This window comes from Carcharodon carcharias, chromosome 5 (genome assembly GCF_017639515.1).
Source record: "Carcharodon carcharias isolate sCarCar2 chromosome 5, sCarCar2.pri, whole genome shotgun sequence".
NCBI lineage: Eukaryota > Metazoa > Chordata > Chondrichthyes > Lamniformes > Lamnidae > Carcharodon > Carcharodon carcharias.
In genome coordinates this window covers 25064426-25085160 of record NC_054471.1, presented here as the reverse complement: position 1 = coordinate 25085160, position 20735 = coordinate 25064426, and the positions used below count along the sequence as shown (strand labels likewise).

Below are 20735 nucleotides of genomic sequence, written 5' to 3'. Positions count from 1 at the left end.
ATCAGGAGGCGATGGTTGGATGCTGTCTTGTTGGAGATGGTCATTGCCTGACACTTGTGTGGTGCAAATGTTATTTGCCACTTGTCAGCCCAAGTCTGGATATTGTCCAGGTCTTGCTGAATTTGGACATGGACTACTTCAGTATCTGAGATGTAGCTAAGTTGAGTAAGTGGGCAAAAATCTGGCAGAAGGAGTATACTGTGGAAAAATGTGAAGTTGTTCATTTTGGCAGGAAGAACAAAAAAGCAGAGTATTACTTAAACGGAAAAGCACTGCAGAATTCCAAGGTGCAGAGCATTCTAGGTGCTCTCATGCATGGGTCACTAAAATTTAGTATTGTTATGACCACAGCCAATGTAAACCAAATCCCAGAGGGCCATACCCTTTTTTATCATTCTGAAAACAAAGCGGCAGCAGACTGATTTCAGCAGCAAGAAGTACAGTTAAACTTTTTGGGATTTTAAAAATTAAAAGTTCTATCAACAATAATAAAAGAAAACTTATGCACACAAGATTACAATTGCACAGGTGAAAATTAGTCTTAGAAAACCCTCCCCAAAAGACTCCATATTTGGTTAGGCCCACAAGTAAACACCTTCCAGGCAACACTCCCTTATAGATGTTTAACTATAAAAATCCAACCTGGAATGAGTGAGTTGTCTTATGAGGAAAAGTTGGACAGGCTGGGCTTGTTTCCACTGGAGTTTAGAAGAATGAGGGGTGAGTTGATTTAAGTGTACAAGATCCTGAACAGCCTTGACAAGGTGGACGTGGAAAGGATGTTTCCTCTTGTGAGTGAATCCAGAACAAGGGGGCAATATTTTAAAATTAGGGGTCACCCTTTTAGGAGAGATGAGGAGAATTTTTTTTCTCTGAGGGTTGTGCAACTTTGGAACACTGCCTCAGAAGGCAGCGGAAGTGGGGTAACTCATTATTTTTAAGACAGAGGTAAATAAATTCTTGTTAGACATGGGAATCAATGGTCATTGGAAGCAGATGGGAATGTAGAACTCAAAACACAAACAGATCAGCCATGACCTTATTGAATGGTGGAGCAGACTCAAAGGGACGAATGGCCTACTTCTGCTCCTGTTTCATATGTTCTTATTACTGTCAGGTCCTGCCTATTAATAGGATCTAAGCTAATTGGTAAAGCCAGAACCATGACATAGAGCTTTTCTTTATCAAGAGAGTTTATTGACTTGTTCAGTCTCTCAGCTCTCCTCAGTGTTCCAGCTATCCCCTATTTCGATGTACTCAAAGACAATTAATACCATCACCTGTTTCTCTTAACTTTAATAATATAATTGACATGACAGTAACAAACCTTAACAATGTAACTGACAAAACAACACTGTTCCCTTCTGCTTATTATCCCAGGGTAATCCTGGAATACAAAGATACCCCCCCGGCTTCTTCACTCTAACGCAAACTCTCTTCTTAAACCCTTCCCCCCTGTCCCCTCCACCCTTACCTACAATAAGTGTGAAGAGCTCATGGGCTCTCTAACCACCAAGGTCGAGACCATCCCATTATCTGCCACTGCCACATCCCCACTCTTCTATTACTATCCTAGTTGATGTTAACACAGGACAAGTCAGATCCCAGAGTGAAACCTGGTTTGATAGATCTTAACTTGTTTTTTTTAAAGAAACTGTGGAGACAAGTTACTGAACAAATTCACTAGAGTGTGATGAACTTATAACATAAAGACTAAAACATTTATTAAACAAGGGGAAAAATGAACTTTATTACGCCAGACAAAAAGGTTGGAAAGATTTCAATACAACCGCAAGAAAACGATTCAAACTCATACCATGCTTTTATCCTAGAAATCCTCTTACAGACACAAAAATCCAGTGAAGATTTAGCACTATCTTCACACCAAGGCTTCTTGCTTGGGCTGGCCCAAGTTGCAAATAGTTTTCTTCCAGTGGATTTCTGAGAATTCACCAGGTACTTTTTCCTCAACTGGCATCTCCCCGAGACACCCAAATCCACACAATAAATTCACTATTACTTCAACTGCAAACACGAGTTCCCTAAACTCAGTTCCCCAGTAGCTATGCAGTATTTATCAGACAGCTTAGAACTCCTGTCTTCCTTCTCTGACATACTATCTTCTTAAATCCCTCCTCCCTGTCCCCTCCACCCTTACCTACAATGATAAGTGTGAAGAGCTCATGGGCTCTCTAATCACCAAGGTCAAGACCATCCCCATCTTTATACATTAATGATCTAGATGAAGGAACTGAGGGAATCCTGGCTAAGTTTGCAGATGATACGTAGATAGGTGGAGGGACAGGTAGTATTGAGGAGGCGGGGATTTGGACAGGTTAGGAGAATGGGCAAAGAAGTGGCAGATGGAATACAACGTGGGGAAGTGTGAGGGCATGCACTTTGGTAGGAAGAATAGAGGCATAGACTATTTTCTAAATGGGGAGAGAATTCACAAGTCTGGAGTGCAAAGGGACTTGGGAGTCCTAGTCCAGGTTCTCTTAAGGTTAACTTGCAGGTTGAGTTGGTAATTAGGAAGGCAAATGCAATGTTGGCATTTATTTCGAGAGGACTAGAATATAAAAGCAGGGATGTGCTGCTGAGGCTTTATAAGGCTCTGGTCAGACCACATTTAAATATTGTGAGCAATTTTGGGCCCCGTATCTCAGGAAGGATGTGCTGGCCCTGGAGAGGGTCCAGATGAGGTTCACAAGAACAATCCCAGGAATGAAAGGCATAACATATGAGGAACGTTTGAGGACTCTGGGTCTATACTCGATGGAGTTTAGAAGGATGAGGGGGGATCTGATTACTGAATACTGAAAGGCCTGGATAGAGTGGAAGTGGGGAAGATGTTTCCATTAGTAGGAGAGACTAGGATCCGAGGGCACAGCCTCAGAGTAAAGGGTAGACCTTTTAAAACAGAGATGAGGAGAAACTTCTTTCGCCAGAGAGTGGTGAATCTATGGAATTCATTGCCACAGAAAGCTGCGGAGGCCAGGTCATTGAGTGTATTTAAGACGGAGACAGATAGGTTCTTGATTGGTAAGGGGATCAAAGGTTACAGGAAGAATGGGGTTGAGAAACTTATCAGCCATGATTGAAAGGCGGAGCAGACTTGATGGGCCAAATGGCCTAATTTCTGCTCCTATGTCTTATGGTCTTATGGCACTGTGAACTTCTTTCCCCGTGTCTGTGTGTCACTGGACACCTGTCGCTACGCAACAGCAGTTTTTCCTACTTTGTGCTTTTTCCCAAAAATCGCTAAACTATTAATCCTTTTGTAACCCATCTCTTCAAGGGTTACCAAACTTCATTAAAAATTAATGTAAACAAATAAATCCAGAAAACCTGACCTTTTTGTTAGGAGCCCCCCCCCACTCCCCAAGACTTCGCAGCACCAAGCTCATAAAAAAATGAAATTGAAACCATTTTCCACCTTTCTTAACACATAAATATAAATATGAATAAGCTTGAAGTTATACATTTTCCTTAACACTTCCACTAGCCCACTGGCCAAACTTCCTTCACTGCTACCCCACTGTACTGGCCCCGAACTTGCATCTTTCTCTAGTTTCATTCCCATCTCTCCTCATGTCCTTTCAGAGTTCATCTTTCCAATGAGAGTCACTTCCTCTTCCCTCGATCCTATTCCCTGTAAAAATGTGATCACCCCAACTTCCCTTCCTGGCCCCAATGATAGCCAATATTGTAAATGGTTCTTTCTCTTCAGGTGTTTTCCATCCCTCCTATAATTTCCCGTCATCGCCCTTTCCTCAAAAAACCAAGTCTTTACCTCACCGTTCCATCTCCAAACTCCCTTTCATCTCCTAAGTTCTTGAACATGCTGTCACCTCCCAAATCTGCTCCCATCTTTCCTGGAACTTTGTGTTTGGATCCCTCCAATCAGGTTTCTGACTCTGCCACAGGACTGAAGCAGCTCTTATGAAAGTCACAAACGACATCTTATGTCACTGTGACTTTCTCTCCTCATCCTCGACCTGTCTGTAGCCTTTGACATGGGTAACCACACCATCTTCCGCCAATGCCTCTCCACTGTTAGAATCAGAGAAAGTCTATGGCACAAAAAGAGGCCACTTGGCCCATCATGTCTACACCAGCTGAAAAACGAGCTACCCAGCCTAATCCCACTTTTCAGTGTTTGATCCGTAGCCCTGCAGGTTACAGCACATGAAGTACATATCCAGGCGCCTTTCAAATGAGTCGAGGGTTTCTGCCTCTACTACCCTTTCAGGCAGTGAGTTCCAGACCCCTACAACACTCCAGGTGAAAAAAGTTTTCTTCATCTCCCCTAATGTTTTATATAGTTCCAGCATGACCTTTGTGCTCTTACATTCTACACCTCAGCTAACAAACAGAAGGATTTCATATGCCTTCTTAACCACCGTATCAACCTGTCCTGCTGCCTTCAAGGATGTGGACATTCATTCCAAGGTCCCTCACTTCCTCTACACCTTCCACTATCCTCCCATTTAGTGTGTATTCCTTTGCCTCGTTTGACCTCCCTAAATGTCTCACGCTTCTCTGGGTTGAATTCCATTTGCCACTTTTCTGCCCACCTGACCAGTCGATTGATATCTTCCTGCAGTCTACAGCTACCTTCCTCACTATCTACCACACAGCCAATTTTTGTGCAAACTTCTTGATCATCCCCCTTACAGTTACATCCAAATCATAAATATCAACCACAAAAAGAAGGGACCATGTACCGAACTCTGCAGAATTCCACTGGAAACAGCCTTTCAGTCGCAAAAACACCCATCAATTACCTTTTGTTTCCTGCCAACTGAGCCAATTTTGTATCCAGCTTGATACATTTCCCTGGATCCCTTAACCGTCTGCCATGTGGCACCTTGCCAAAATCCATGTCAGCTATATCACATGAACTACCCTTATCAATCCTCCTTGTTACTTCCTCAAAAATTTCAATCAAATTGGTCAGATATGACTTTCCCTTAACAAATCCATACTGACTATCCTTGATTAATCCATGCCTTTCTAAGTGACAGTTTATCTTGTCCCTCAGAATTGATTCCACTAATTTGCCCACTACCAAGCTCAGACTGACTGGCCTGACCGGTCTATCCCTCACTCCCTTTTTAAACAAAGCTACAATGTTAGCAGACCTCCAATCCTCCAGCACCTCTCTTGTAGCCAGTGAGGATTGGAAAATGATGGTCAGGCACTCTGCAATATCTTCCCTGGCTTCTTCTAACAGACTGGGGTACATTTCATCCAACCCTGGTGATTTATCCACTCTCAAGGATGCTAATCCCCTTAATTCCTCCTCTCCCTCCTATGTTTATCACATCCAATACTTCACACTTCTCCTCTTAGCTGCAATGTCTGCACTGTCCCCCTCTTTTGTGAAGACAGACGTAAAATATTCATTAAGAACCATACCCACATTCCCCACCTCCACACATACGTTACAGTTTTGGTCTTTTATGAGCCCTACTCTTTCCTTAGTTATCCTCTTACTCTTAATGTATTGATAAAACATCTTTGGGTTCCCCTTGATTTTGTTTGCCAATATTCTTTCATGCTCTCTCTTTGCTTTCTTAATTTCCTTTTTGATTTCACTTCTCCACTTTCTATACTCCTCTCGGTTTTCTGTAGCATTGGGTTTCAGTGCTTTCCTTTTCTGCCTTATCTTACCCTGTAAGCTGTTTGTCCTTATATTTGGCCATCCCACCCTTTTTCTTTGTGGGGACATGTTTACTCTCAACCCCTGGAATCTCTCCTTTGAATGCCACCCACTAATCTGATTTATCTTCAAATAGTTGTTTTCAGTCCACTTTTGCTAAATCACTTCTCAGCTTAGTAAAATTAGCCTTGCCCCAATTTAGAACTTTAATTCCTGTTCTTTCTTTGTCCTTTTCCATAATTATGCTAAAAGTAACTGAATTATGATCACCACCACCAAATTGCTCTCCCACTGTCATTCCTTCCACCTGCCCAGCTTCATTTCCTAAACGAAGTCCAGAACCACACCCTCTTTTGTTGGGCTTGCTACACACATACTGGCCAAAAATGTTCTCCTGGATACCCCTTAAGAATTCTGCTCCCTCCATTCCTTTCACACAAAAACTATCCCAGTTAATATTGGGGTAATTAAAATCCCATACTATTACTGTGCTATTGTTTTGCACTTCTTAGAGATCTGCCTACATATTTGCTCTTCTATCTCACTGACTGTTTGGGGGTCTATAGTACACTCCCAGTAGTGTGACTGCCCCTTTTTTGTTCCCAAGCTCAATCCATATATCTCAATTAATGATCCTTCTAACATATCATCCCTCTCACAGCTGTAATTGCTTCTCTAACCAAAACTGCCATCCCCTCCTCCCTTTTATGCCCTTCTCTATCTCATCTGAAAACCCTGTACCCAGGAATATTGAGCTGTCACTCCTGTCCATCTTTAAGTGATGTTTCTATAATAGCTAAATCATGTTGTCCAGTTGTCACATGGTTCTATTCCTATCTATCTAATCTTAACCAGAAAATCACTTACAATAGCTTCTCTTCTTGCACCAGCACCGTTACTACTAGTGACACCCAAGGATCTATCCTTGGCCCCTTCCTATTTCTCATCTACACGCTGCTCGCAGAGACATCTCCAAAGGCACAACTTCAGTTTTCACATGTATGCTGATGACACCCAGCTTTACCTCACCTCAAACTTTCTCGACTCCTCCCCTGTTGCTAAATTATCAGACTGCTTATCTGACATCCAGTGCTGGATGAGCAGAAATTCACTAAAATTTAATACTGGGAAGACTGAAGCCATTGTTTTCAATCCCCATGCCAAGCTTTGCTCCCTAGTTACTGACTCTATCCCTCCCCCTAGAAACAGGTTACAATTAAGCCAGTCTGTTCCCAACCTTAATGTCAAGATGAGCTACTGATCTCATACTCGTGTCATCACTAAGACTGCCTATTTCCATCTCCATAACATCGCCCCTGTCTCACCTGCTGCTGAAACCACAATACCTCTCGACTCGACTATTCCAATACACTCCCGGATGGTCCCACAGTCTACCCTCTGTAAACTTGATATCATCAAAGACTCAGCTGCCGTGTCTTAACTTACAGCAAGTCCCATTCCCCTGTCATCCCTATGCTCAATGATTTAAAGCGGCTCCCGTTCAAGCAACATCTTGATTTTTTTTTATTCTTTCATCAGATGTGGGTGTCACTGACATTTGTCGCCCATCCTTAATTGTCCTTGATCTGAGTGGCTTACTAGGCCATTGCAGAATGCAGTTAAGAGTCAGCCGCATTGCTGTGGGTCTGGAGTCACAAGTAGGCCAGACCAGATAAGGGTGGCAGATTTCCTCCCCTAAAGGACATGAATGAACCAGATGGGTTTTTATGACAATCAATGATAGTTCCATGGTTACCATTACTGAGACTAGCTTTCAATTCCAGATTTACTTATTGAATTTAAACTCTACCAGCTGCCATATGGGATTTGAACCTGGGTCTCTAGAGCATTAGCCTGAATCTCTGGATTAATAATCCAGAGACATTACCATTCGGTCACCACCTCCCCACAAAATTCTCATCCTTGTTTTCAAATCCCTCCATGGCCTTCCCCCTCCCCATCTCTGTAATCTCCTCCAGCCCCACAACTCTCCAATACATCTGCGCTCCTCTAGTTCTGGTATCTTATGCATTCCCAATTATAATTGCTCCACTGTTATTGGTCGTGTCTTCAGTTGACTGGGCCCCAAGCTCTGGGATTCCCTACATACATTATTCTGTCTCTCTACCTAGCTTTCTTCCTTTAAGACACTCCTTAAAAACTTCTGGTTGTCTGACCTAATATCTCCTTATGGGGTTCAGTGCTACACTTCATTTTATAGTGGTCCTGCGAAACACCTTGAGACATTTCATTACATTAAAGGTGCTATATAAATATAAGTTCTGCTGGTTGGCATCCCTTTCCTTGATGAGAGTAACAACACACCATAGACAAATTTAAAGAAATCTTTTTTTTTAAAGCAAGTTTGTGCTCCCAATCAAAACGGAAGCACAGAGTACAGAGGAAATATAGACAGATTTTGGCTAGCTGACAACTTTTTGTGTTGGTACAGTTTCAGCTTCCACATTGCTGTCTTTATCTCCATTTTATTTTGTCACTCTTATCTTCCTTACTTTCAGATAAGGCTTTACTTTAATTAGCTGCATTGTGAAATAAGTCAAGTAGCAAATTTAGATAGCTAAGTATTGCACGTACAAGAAAACTGCCCACAGGCAGACGCTGCGGTTCCGGCATACAGCATGCCTAGTCTGATCAGCTCCAGTTAACAACCAAGCTTGAAGCAGGTTGAGTTGCCTTACAGCACAGTTGATACCTAAAGATATATTCACTGCAGAATTAATCAGTGTGATAAAAGAAAATAGCACCAATAATGGTAGGAAAAGAAAATACATATCAAAATTATTTAAGGATCAGAAATGTGGGGGAACCCGAAGCAAGATATGTTAGATTTACTGACGATTAACAGTAATATCAAGACACAATCTGTGGCCCACTGGCAGCTTCATTTTCATGAGTGAGAACCTTGGACTGGGGCTAGAGAGCCACCTGGCCCTGGGAAAGCAGCAATCACAATGCCAAATGCCCACAATGGATCCAATATTAGCATCAGATACTGAATTGACATGTCATCACTATTGCCAGATAGACAGAGAAAACAGGCTTCTTCCTGCAAAATCCTGTTGTCAAACTATCTGATTATTGGGTGTTTAAAACATCCCTTTTTCCTGTACTCACCTGTGATTGCCTGCTTTCAGAGTTCACTGTTATCTCCTATACGTTGACTTTAGAATACTCATCCTCATTTAAAAGTTTATCCACAACTTCACTGTGGCTTACCTCTGCTATCCCTCCAACCTTCTGCCCTAGAGTGCAAATTCTGTTCCTCCGGCTCAAGGCTATTGTGGACCAACTCTCTGCTTCACCATTAAATCAAAGCCTTCAGCCACCATGGTCCTATACTCTAAAATTCTCTGCCTAAGCATTGCAATCATCTAACATCACTCCCCACCTTCCAAATATATTTTTTATATAATCTAGTTCCTCAGGCAACTTCCCTAAAATCTTTCCAACTTCTGCTGGATGTCTATTTCCTCCTCCCTTTCTTGTGAAGAATTCTGGAATTCCATGTCAATTAAATTATTAGCACCAAAAAGAATATTACTTCAAGAATAAGGAATAATGACAAAGAGGCTACCAGCTTGTGGGAAGATTATGGCTTTAGATGCAACTCCAGGGTTTGAAAAGTATCATCTGGCTGACATGTACTGTGGTAACGGTGTTCAAATTGATGTCTATTGAATGAGAAGTAAAAGATCCCATGGCATGAGTCAAACAAGAGCAGCGATTCTCCCAGGATCCTGGCCGACTTTCACTGCTCAACCAACAATGGTAAAACAGATTATCTGTTGATTTATCTCATTTGCTGGTTGGAAATTGGTTGCTGCATTTGCCAATATTACAACAGTGATTACACTTTCCTGCAAAACCAAAATTTAGCTTCCTATATGCCTGGATGAGATATAACTCAGATACCCGTGTATTCATGATACCATTCTAACAAATCAAACAGTAACCGAATGGCAGAGCAGGCTTGAAGGGTCGAATGACCCACTCCTGCTCCTATTTCCTATGCTATGTTCAAATCAAGGCTTTTCAAAAGGAAGGGGTACTGGTTTCATGCCTCAGGAAGTAACAGACTATAAGATAATTTGCACTTGTATTGTGTGTAGAATTGAGGACATGACATTCAACAAGCTTTGATCTTGGGATGCAAAACCAACCGGAGGCTGAAGGTATGTGAATCTAACCCCCAATCTTCTGACTCAGACCTGAAGTCTGCTACTGTGAGTCAAGCTGACACTAACTTTTCTGAATTCTGAAAGGTTATTTTGTTTCGACAAGGTGTTCAATGATGGGCTGTACAGTGATGGACTACACAGGCACACCCAGCCTCCACTTCCCAATGGAAGCGTAAAATTGTGCAATTCAGCATCTGGGCTACAATGAGTTTCTGTGTGAAAATAATAGGAGTGGAAATTTACCCTCATTTTTATTTTCTGCTCCATCAAAACATCCTTGATGGCATTATGGCCCACAACACACACTATCCCAGCTGTTATTCATTTTTAATGAATTCATTCGTGGGGAGATGGTGGCATAGTGTAATCCAGAGGCCCAAGCTAATGGTCTGGGGATATGGGTTCAAATCTAACCACAGCAGTTGGTGGAATTTAAATTCAATTAATAATTTGGAATTGAAAGGTAGTGTCAGTAATGGTGACCATGAAACTATCATTGAGTGTCATAAAAGCCCATCTGGGTTCAATCTGCCATCCTTATCTGATCTGGCCTACACGTGACTCCAGTCCCACAGCAATGTGGTTCACTCTTAACTGGTCTCTGAAATGGTGCAGCAAAACACTCCACCCAAGGGCAATTAGGGATGGCCAACAAATGCTGAGCATGTCCATATCCCATGAAAGAATACATTTTTAAAAATTCAAACCAATTTGAAGCAGGGCTGATAATAACATTCCTTCTTAGATAAAAAAAGTTCATGAAATTTGTACTGTGCAACAATTGCTAGTTTTTTCCACCATGGCTTTCAAAATAAGCTTTATTCATTTTATTCCAACCACTTCCTCCCCAAGGACATAAACAAGATTGCCCCAGTCTCCCCATCTCTAAACACGACTATATCCATTTTAAATACAGACACGGGAAGGTTGTTCTTCCTTTTTAGCTGGCTACCCAATGGCTGAATTTCTCAGAAACTATTTCCATTGTCAAACAACCAGAGGACGAAGGTAGCTGGCAAAAGAACCAAGGAGGTGATGAAGGGAATTTGTTTTTTAAGCCGAGAGTTATGATGATCTGGAATGTGCTTCCAAAAAGAGAACTGGAAATAATTTTAAAAAGGAAATTGGATGTATACTTTAAGGAGGAAAACTGCAGAGCTATGAGATAAGGGCAGGGACTAGGGCTAATTGAACAGAGCCATCACAACAATGAGCCAAATGGCCTCATTCTGTGCTATAAGATTCTAAGATTACACAGTAAAACCTGATGGTAAAAACCTGAGAGGTGGGGGGAATACAACTTAATATATTTAAGAAGAGATTACAGAACCACCATAATATTCCTGATAAATGCAGATGAAGCTTTGTGCACTTATCTGCACTGTATAGGTTTATGGCATCAATGGTGGAATCATGGTTGCTATTTTAAACTGTATGAATTAGGTTTAAGGATACCAAAATGATGCCATTTAAGATAGCGTGAACATTAAAAGATACATTTTATGCTTAACATTATAGTCAGATCTTAACCATAATTGCAGGCTAAGTGCCACAGGGTAGCAAGTTATGGGCTTGGCTGCCAATATCCCATAAGCCTGATCTGAGCCATGTGGCTACAAGAAGTCCTCCAGAGGCAGGGAAAGAGAAAGCAAGAGAAGTCTCAGCCCTGGCCTCTCTCTACAACCCCCAGCTATTGGTTCAGAGTAGCAATAGTTTGCTCCCTTTGGAGGACAGGAATAAAATCAAAGGAGTCTCAACCTTCAATTTAAAAAATATCTAAAGTTTTTGAAAGGGCATGTGTTTTTTATATTTATGTTATGAGTGGCATAATCAAAGAGTACGCAACAAGTTGCTCCAATAATAAATACATGCTGCGTTGTTTTTGAAGTAGAGCCTTGGTGAGCTGGAGAATGGATATAGTTTCTTTCACTGGCCCCTTTCCATTAGGCTGAAATGGCAAATAAATACTACACAACACTACTAGTCAACACTCCAGCGTCAAATTGCAACACAGAAAGAACTACACGCCTGTTCCAAATCACCCTGGAGTGCGATTAACAACCAAACTGAAGCCGGATGCAAGCTGAGCAGCACGTGGCGAGCAGTACAGCCACAGATTTCCACACAAGCACATGTATACTTCCAGAAGACTGCTGCTGACACCAAGCCAGAGAATGCTTACCTCGCCAAATGCTCCTCGGCCAATGACTTTCAGGATTTCAAAATCTTCCTTGTGGAGTCGCATCTGCTTCACCTTAACAGTGAAAGGCTTGGCTGAAATAGAACAAAAACATAAGCATTACTTCACATTAAAGGAATGCTGAGCGAAGTGTTAGAGCACAGCACAGAAAAGAAGCTGGGAAGAGCGAACAAACTGCTTGTAAATCACTTCCATGGATACTGGCAGAAAATCTTAAGTGGCCAAAGTCATCAGAGCTAACACTTCACCTTAAAACCGTAGCATCTACCAATCACACTTGGTCTTACAAGCTATGAGATGTGAGGGTGATGCTGAAACATGTAACTGAAATGCTGATTTTATCCTATGCTTTTTGCATGGGTGCATCATCATTTTCGAAAATACAAATTAAGAGGAGTAGGCCATTCAGCCCTTCAAACTTGCTCCGCCATTCAATAAGAATCATGGCTGATCTAATTGTGGCCTCAACCTCCCTTCCCATCCCCTATGCCCTTTGACTTCCTTGTCAATCAAGAATCCATGTAACTCAGCCTTAAGATTACTGAATTTCCCAGCCTCCACCTCTCTGGGGAAGAGAGTTCCATAGACTCATGACCCTGACAGAAAAGATTTCTCCACATCTCCATCTTGAATGGGAGATTCTATTCCACTACTACTGCTTGAAAAGAACTGCCATCCTGCTTCACAAGCAAAGTACTGCAATCACTGCAGTCTCCTTGCACTCCTGGCAACATGTGTCACGATCTGCTAGCAGATGCCATCAACTTAGCAGATGTTAAATACTTTTTAATTTGCTTTGAGCTTTCCAAAATTCCCAGTAACTTCACTTAAATTATCTGTTTGGATTCTGCTGCATTTTCCGGCAATATTTTGGACATTGTTAGTCACAGTAATATTAACAGGCAGTCAAGCTCTAGTCACATTCAGCATATTAGTTTAGTGATCATCCCAGCATTTAAACCTCAGCATCATTGAAAAAGGAATTATGTAGGTAACAGACAACAGCATAAGTGAGCAAGATAAAACGTCTCATCCTATGTACTTGAATTCATCAAGATGCAAACTACTGTGCACATGTTGAGAATTATCAATGCTTTGGGGAATAGGGAAAGTAAGAATTATAAACGTACAGGTCAATTCTCCTTTATCCAAAATCCTTGGGGCCAATCGTATTTCAGATTTCAGATAATTTCGGTTTTCTGATACCGCACATAAGACAAGGCTTACTTACATTACAATACTGTAAGCCTAGTCTAGCTATAGTCTAAAGTAAATAGAATGGCTAGAAAAATAAGATGCATCATTGAATAATAAATACCAGGGCACCTCTAACAAGCTCCTACGCGTGGGGCCTTCTGTGATTCTGCTTGTAGGAGAGGGTTCAGAGAGTGTTGGCGAGGTTCATGTCAAGCGCTGACAAACAACTAGACTTCCCGCGGTAAAGGTCGGGTGCAGCCAGTGAGGTTCGTGTCAGCTCAGGTCGTGTGGCTCGGGGCAGAGACTTTCCATGCTCAAAAAATTGATGCATTCGGTTTTCGGATTTACAGGTAAAGGATATTCAGTCTGTACCGCTATTTACTGAAGGCAAGAGGCTTCTTACCACCAAACTTACTGAGGTCAGCTGGGTGGAGGGTCCACTGTATCAATATCAGAGTAAAACTCAGTAATGCACTGATTGTAAATCTATTTCATATGTACTGAGGTTGCGTAAGGTAGAATTACAAGTTCATTCTTTCTTTTTGGAGACCTGTTGGTAAATAAACTCCCTATAACGATCAGACAAGATGCCAGGAAATGTTCTATGGACATGACCTTATCAAATGACGCACAGATTGAATCCATACAAGATATCAACACCCAAGTAGTCTGGGAACTGCCACATTTAAACGGTGTTACATGATTGAACATAGCAATTATAGTGACAAGAGTTACAACAACTCTTGATGACCACGCAATAAATGAAGTGATCATGTCATGAATGTAAATTCTTCAATATGGATACTAGAACACTGAACAATATTAAACAACAAAGAGTCTCCCCTTGACATTCAATGGCATTACTTTCACTGAATCCCCCACTATCAATCCTGTAGGTTACCACTGACCAGAAACTGAACTGGACCAGCCATATAAATACTGTGGCTACAAGAGCAGGTCAGAGGCTGGGAATTCTGTGGAGAGTAACTCACCTCCTGACTCCCCAAAGCTTGTCCACCATCTAGAAGGCACAAGTCCAGTGTGTGGTGGAATACTCTCCACTTGGCTGGATGCATACAACTCCAGCAACACACAAGAAGTTCAGTGCCATTCAGGACAAAGTAACCACGTGATCAGCGTCCCATCCACCACCTCAAACGTTCATTCCCTCCATCCCCCAGCGCACAGTGACAGCAGTGTGTATCTGTTACAAGATGCACTGCAGCAACTCACCAAGGCTCCTTCGACAGCACCTTCCAAACCCGTGACTGCCACCTGGAAGTAGAAGGGCAGCAAACACAGGGGACCATCATTATTTCCAAGCCACACTATCCTGACTTGGAATTATATAGCTGTTCCTTCGCTATTACTGGGTCAAAGTACTGGATCCCGGGCAGCACATGAGCTGCAGTGGTCTGAGGCAGCAGCTCACTACCAGTTGCTCAAGTGGCAATTAGAGATGGGTAACAAATGCTGGCCTTGCCAGTAACACTCATTTTCCAAGAATGAATTTTTAAAAGCGCTGTCAAAATCTGCCAAGACGTTGGTCACTGGTTTTGGGGGAGTGTGGGTGCAGAAAAGTACTAAAGACACTTAGGCCCCATAATGTTTATGGCTTATGTTATGAAAATAAAAAATGATAAGCTGCAATGTCTGTTCAGACATCAGGTAGAAGTCAGAATTAAAGGATGAACTTTGCTCTTACAACTGCATCACCTGAGCATCCAGCCTTGCGATCACCTCCATTCCTTTCAATTTAAAAGGTAGCATTTTTTAACCCATGCAGTGTCAAATATTTGGGTCACCTGCAGGGGAGCAACAGTTAAAGTTTCAATCTGGAGAGGAAAATATATTCAGGTTTACTAGACTTGTACGAATATGAGCTGGATCTTTACGTGGTTGTAATGCTATGGACAGGTACGGTTGACTAGGATCCTTCATACATGACAGCCTTCAACTTTTCGGGGTGTGCCTGCATGTCACTGTTCACTCCCAATGTAAGGCAAGGAGTGCAGCCACTCCCAGCAACAGAACACAATGTAGCTGGAGTCCTTGACACATCACTGTAAATACACACAGAGAGGTGAAAGAAGAAACATAAGTGACCACATTGAATGGCAGAATTCAGGAATGATAAAATAAATGGTAACTAAGAATAGGAACCACACACACGTGGAGGGCAATAAAGGGTAGAAGGAGCCGGCCCCAGGCGGGGGGGGAAGGATTCTGGCCCCAGGCGAGGGGGGAAGGATGCCGGCCTGAGGCGAGGGGGGAAGGATGCCGGCCCCAGGCGAGGGGGGAAGGACGCCGGCCCCAGGCGAGGGGGGAAGGATGCCGGCCCCAGGCGAGGGGGGAAGGAGCCGGCCCCAGGCGGGGGGGGAAGGATTCTGGCCCCAGGCGAGGGGGGAAGGATGCCGGCCTGAGGCGAGGGGGGAAGGATGCCGGCCTGAGGCGAGGGGGAAGGATGCCGGCCCCAGGCGAGGGGGGAAGGACGCCGGCCCCAGGCGAGGGGGGAAGGACGCCGGCCCCAGGCGAGGGGGGAAGGACGCCGGCCCCAGGCGAGGGGGGAAGGACGCCGGCCCCAGGCGAGGGGGGAAGGACGCCGGCCCCAGGCGAGGGGGGAAGGACGCCGGCCCCAGGCGAGGGGGGAAGGATGCCGGCCCGAGGCGAGGGAGCAGGGTGCTGTCCCGAGGCGAGGGGGGAAGGATGCCGGCCCGAGGCGAGGGGGGAAGGATGCCGGCCCGAGGCGAGGGGGGAAGGATGCCGGCCCGAGGCGAGGGGGGAAGGATGCCAGCCCGAGGCGAGGGGGAAGGCTGACGGACCGAGGCGAGGGGGAAGGCTGACGCACCGAGGCGAGGGGGAAGGCTGACGCACCGAGGCGAGGGGGAAGGCTGACGCACCGAGGCGAGGGGGAAGGCTGACAGACCGAGGCGAGGGGGAAGGCTGACGCACCGAGGCGAGGGAGTAGGGTGCTGTCCCGAGGCGAGGGGGGGGGGGGAAGGCTGACGGCCCGAGGCGAGGGAGTAGGGTGCTGTCCCGAGGCGAGGGGGAAGGCTGACGGACCGAGGCGAGGAGGAAGGCTGACGGCCCGAGGCGAAGGGGAAGGCTGACGGCCCGAGGCGAGGGAGTAGGGTGCTGTCCCGAGGCGAAGGGGAAGGCTGACGGCCCGAGGCGAGGGAGTAGGGTGCTGTCCCGAGGCGAGGGGGAAGGCTGACGGACCGAGGCGAGGGGGAAGGCTGACGGACCGAGGCGAGGGAGTAGGGTGCTGTCCCGAGGCGAGGGGGAAGGCTGACGGACCGAGGCGAGGGAGTAGGGTGCTGTCCCGAGCCGAGGGGGAAGGCTGACAGACCGAGGCGAGGGGGAAAGGCTGACGGCCCGAGGCGAGGGGGTAGGGTGCTGTCCCGAGGTGAGGGGGAAGGCTGATGGCCCGAGGCGAGGGGATAGGATGCTGTCCCGAGGCGAGGGGGGAAGGCTGACGGACCGAGGCGAGGGGGGAGGCTGACGGCCTGAGGCGAAGGGCTAGGGTGCTGTTCCAGGGCGAGGGGCTAGGGTGCTGTCCCGAGGCGAGGGGGAAGGCCGACGGACCCAGGCAAGGGGGGAAGGGTGACGGCCCGAGGCGAGGGGGAAGGCTGACAGACCGAGGCGAGGGGGAAGGATACCGGCCCGAGGCGAGGGGGAAGGCTGATAGCCCGAGGTGAGGGGGAAGGCTGACGGCCCGAGGTGAGGGGGGAAGGATACCGGCCCGAGGCGAGGGGGAAGGCTGATGGCCCGAGGTGAGGGGGGAAGGATGCCAGCCCGAGGCGAGGGGGAAGGCTGATAGCCCGAGGCGAGGGGGAAGGCTGATAGCCCGAGGTGAGGGGGAAGGCTGATAGCCCGAGGTGAGGGGGAAGGCTGATAGCCCGAGGTGAGGGGGAAGGCTGATAGCCCGAGGTGAGGGGGAAGGCTGACGGACCGAGGCGAGGGGGGAAGGCTGACAGACCGAGGCGAGGGGGGAAGGCTGACAGCCCGAGGCGAAGGGGAAGGCTGATAGCCCGAGGTGAGGGGGAAGGCTGATGGACCGAGGCGAGGGGGGAAGGCTGACAGACCGAGGCGAGGGGGGAAGGCTGATGGCCTGAGGCAAGGGGGAAGGCTGACAGACCGAGGCGAGGGGGGAAGGCTGACGGCCCGAGGTGAGGGGGAAGGCTGACGGCCCGAGGTGAGGGGGAAGGCTGATAGCCCGAGACGAGGGGGGAAGGCTGACGGCCCGAGGTGAGGGGGAAGGCTGACGGCCCGAGGTGAGGGGGAAGGCTGACGGCCCGAGGCGAGGGGGAAGGCTGATAGCCCGAGGTGAGGGGGAAGGCTGATAGCCCGAGGTGAGGGGGAAGGCTGACAGACCGAGGCGAGGGGGAAGGCTGACGCACCGAGGCGAGAGGGAAGGCTGACAGACCGAGGCGAGGGGGGAAGGATGCCGGCCCGAGGCGAGGGGGAAGGCTGACAGACCGAGGCGAGGGGGGAAGGCTGATGGCCTGAGGCGAGGGGGAAGGCTGACAGACCGAGGCGAGGGGGGAAGGCTGACGGCCCGAGGTGAGGGGGGAAGGATACTGGCCCGAGGCGAGGGGGAAGGCTGATGGCCCGAGGTGAGGGGGGAAGGATGCCAGCCCGAGGCAAGGGGGAAGGCTGACGGACCGAGGCGAGGGGGAAGGCTGATGGCCCGAGGTGAGGGGGAAGGCTGATGGCCCGAGGTGAGGGGGGAAGGATACCGGCCCGAGGCGAGGGGGAAGGCTGATAGCCCGAGGTGAGGGGGGAAGGATGCCAGCCCGAGGCGAGGGGGAAGGCTGATAGCCCGAGGTGAGGGGGGAAGGATGCCAGCCCGAGGCGAGGGGGAAGGCTGACGGACCGAGGTGAGGGGGGAAGGATGCCGGCCCGAGGTGAGGGGGAAGGCTGACGGACCGAGGTGAGGGGGGAAGGATGCCGGCCCGAGGTGAGGGGGAAGGCTGATAGCCCGAGGTGAGGGGGGAAGGATGATAGCCCGAGGTGAGGGGGAAGGCTGATAGCCCGAGGTGAGGGGGAAGGATGCCGGCCCGAGGTGAGGGGGAAGGCTGATAGCCCGAGGTGAGGGGGAAGGCTGATGGCCCGAGGTGAGGGGGAAGGCTGACGGACCGAGGCGAGGGGGGAAGGCTGACGGACCGAGGTGAGGGGGGAAGGCTGACGGACCGAGGTGAGGGGGGGAAGGATGCCGGCCCGAGGCGAGAGGGTAGGCTGACAGCCCGAGGCGAGGGAGTTGGGTGCTGGGGTCAAGGATGTCACAGAGTGGCTGCAGGACATTGTCAGGAGGTGGTTGATCAGCCAGAGGTTGTGGTCCACAATGATACCAATGATATAGGTAAGAAGGGGGATATAGTCCTGTTATTAGAATTTAGGGAGCTAGTTCAAAAATTAGCAAGCAGGACCTCAAATGTATTAATCTCCAGATTACTCTCAGTGCCACTTGCAAGTGAGTACAGAAATTGGAGGATGAGGCAGATGAATGTGTGGCTGGAAAGATGGTGCAGGAGGGAGGGCTTTAGATTCCTGGGACATTGGGACTGGCTCTGGGGATATTGGCATCTGTACAAGCCGGACGGGTTGCACCTGAGCAGAGCTGGGACTGCATTCCTTGCTGGGTGTTTTGCTAGTGCTGTTGGGAGGCCTTTAAAATCAACTTGGCAAGGGTGTGGGAACCAAGGGTATTAGAGAGGAATACCAGGCAGTACAAAATACTGGGAGAGACAGACAGCACTGGTATAGAGAATAGTAAGTTAATAGGTGGAGTCAGAGTAAGGGGGAAAGTCATGAAGTCTAAATCAGGATTACTGTGCATTATTGTGAATGCATAGAATATAGTAAATAAGATTGGGGAGTTATAGGCACAGATGTTGTGGCGATAACAGAGACATGGCTCAAGCAAGGGCAGGGCTAGGTGTTAAATATTCCTGGGTACAAGGTATTCAGAAAAGGCAGGAAAGGAAGAAAAGGAGGAGGGGTGGCAGTATTGGTTAAGGAGAGCATTGCGGTGCTGGAGAAAGAGGAAGTCCCAGAGGGTTCAAGGACAGAAACAATTTGGCTAGAGCTAAGGAACAAAAACAGTGCAATTACATTGCTCGGTGTAGTCTATAGACTGCCAAATGGTGAGAAGGATGTAGAAGAACAAATCTGCAGGGAGACCTGGTTCTTGGAAATGAGGTGGGTCAAGTAGGTTAAGTGTCAGTGGGGGAACATTTAGGAGACAGTGATCATTGTATCATAAGGTTTTTGATGATGGTAAAAAAGGACAATGTGCAATCCAGAGTAAGAATAATTAACTGGAGAGAGCTGACTTCAATGGGGCAAGAACGGAGTTGGGCCAGATAGGCTGGAACCAAAGGTTGGCAGGAAAAAGTGTAGCTGAACAATGGGCTACCTTCAAAGAAGAAATAGTTCAGGTACAGTTATGGTATATTCCCTCAAAAGAGAAAGGTAGGGCAAACAAATTCAGAGCTCCCTGGATGACAAAGGAGATACAGATTAAGATAAAGAAGAAAAAGTGTGCTTATGGCAGGTGTCAGGAAGAAAATACAACTGAGAACCAAGCGGAATACAGAAGGTTCAAAGGGGAGGTAAAAAAGCAAATAAGAGAAGCAAAGAGAGATCATGAGAAAAGACTGGCAGCCAACATAATGGGGAATCCCAAAGTCTTCTATCGGCACATAAATAGTAAGAGCGTGGTAAAAGAGTAGGACCAAAAAGGGGATTTACACATGGAGGCAGGGATGTTAAATGAATACTTTGCACCTGTCTTTAGCAAGGAAGCAGATACTACCGAGGCCATGGTGACAGAGGAGGAAACTTTACTAGAAGGGTTCAAAATTGTTAGGAAGGAAGTATTGGATGAACTGTCAATACTTAAGGTTGACAAGGAAGAGGACAGTATAGAACTTCAAAAGGACATATACAAATTGGTGGAGTGAGCAGATAGGTGGCAGATGAAGTTCAATGTGGAGAAGTGTGAGGTGATTCCTTTTGGGTGGGAAGAACATGGAGAGGCAATATAAAATAAGGGGTGCAATTCTTAAGTCAGTGCAGGAGCAGAGAGACCTGGGGTATTTGTCCATAGGTCATTGAAAGTGGCAGGACAGGTAGAGACAGCAGTTAGTAAACCATACACTATCTTGGGCTTTATTAATAGGGGCATAGAGTACAAAAACAGGGAGGTTATGTTTGGCTTATATAAGACACTAGTTAGACCTCAGCTGGAGTATTGTGTACAGTTCTGGGCGCCATCCGATAGGAAGGGTGCGATTGCATTGGAAAAAATGCAGAAGAGGTTTACAAGAATGGTTCCAGGGATGAGAAACATGAATGATGAAGATAGATTGAAGACTGGGACGTTCTCCTTGGAGAGGTGAAGACTAAGAGAAGATTTGATTTGGAGGTGTTCAAAATCATGATGGGGCTGGATAGATAGGGAGAAACTGTT

At 46.6% G+C, this 20735-nt stretch overlaps 1 protein-coding gene across 1 annotated transcript in view; it reads right to left on the bottom strand.

The window, feature by feature from the left end:
- LOC121277667 (serine/threonine-protein kinase MRCK alpha-like) overlaps positions 1-20735 on the bottom strand; it is a 715733-nt gene that overhangs the window by 456569 nt on the left and 238429 nt on the right. Inside the window, exon 2 of the mRNA XM_041187269.1 lies at positions 12047-12138. Coding sequence (XP_041043203.1) covers positions 12047-12138 — 92 coding nt within the window. The remainder of the gene's footprint in view (positions 1-12046; positions 12139-20735) is intronic.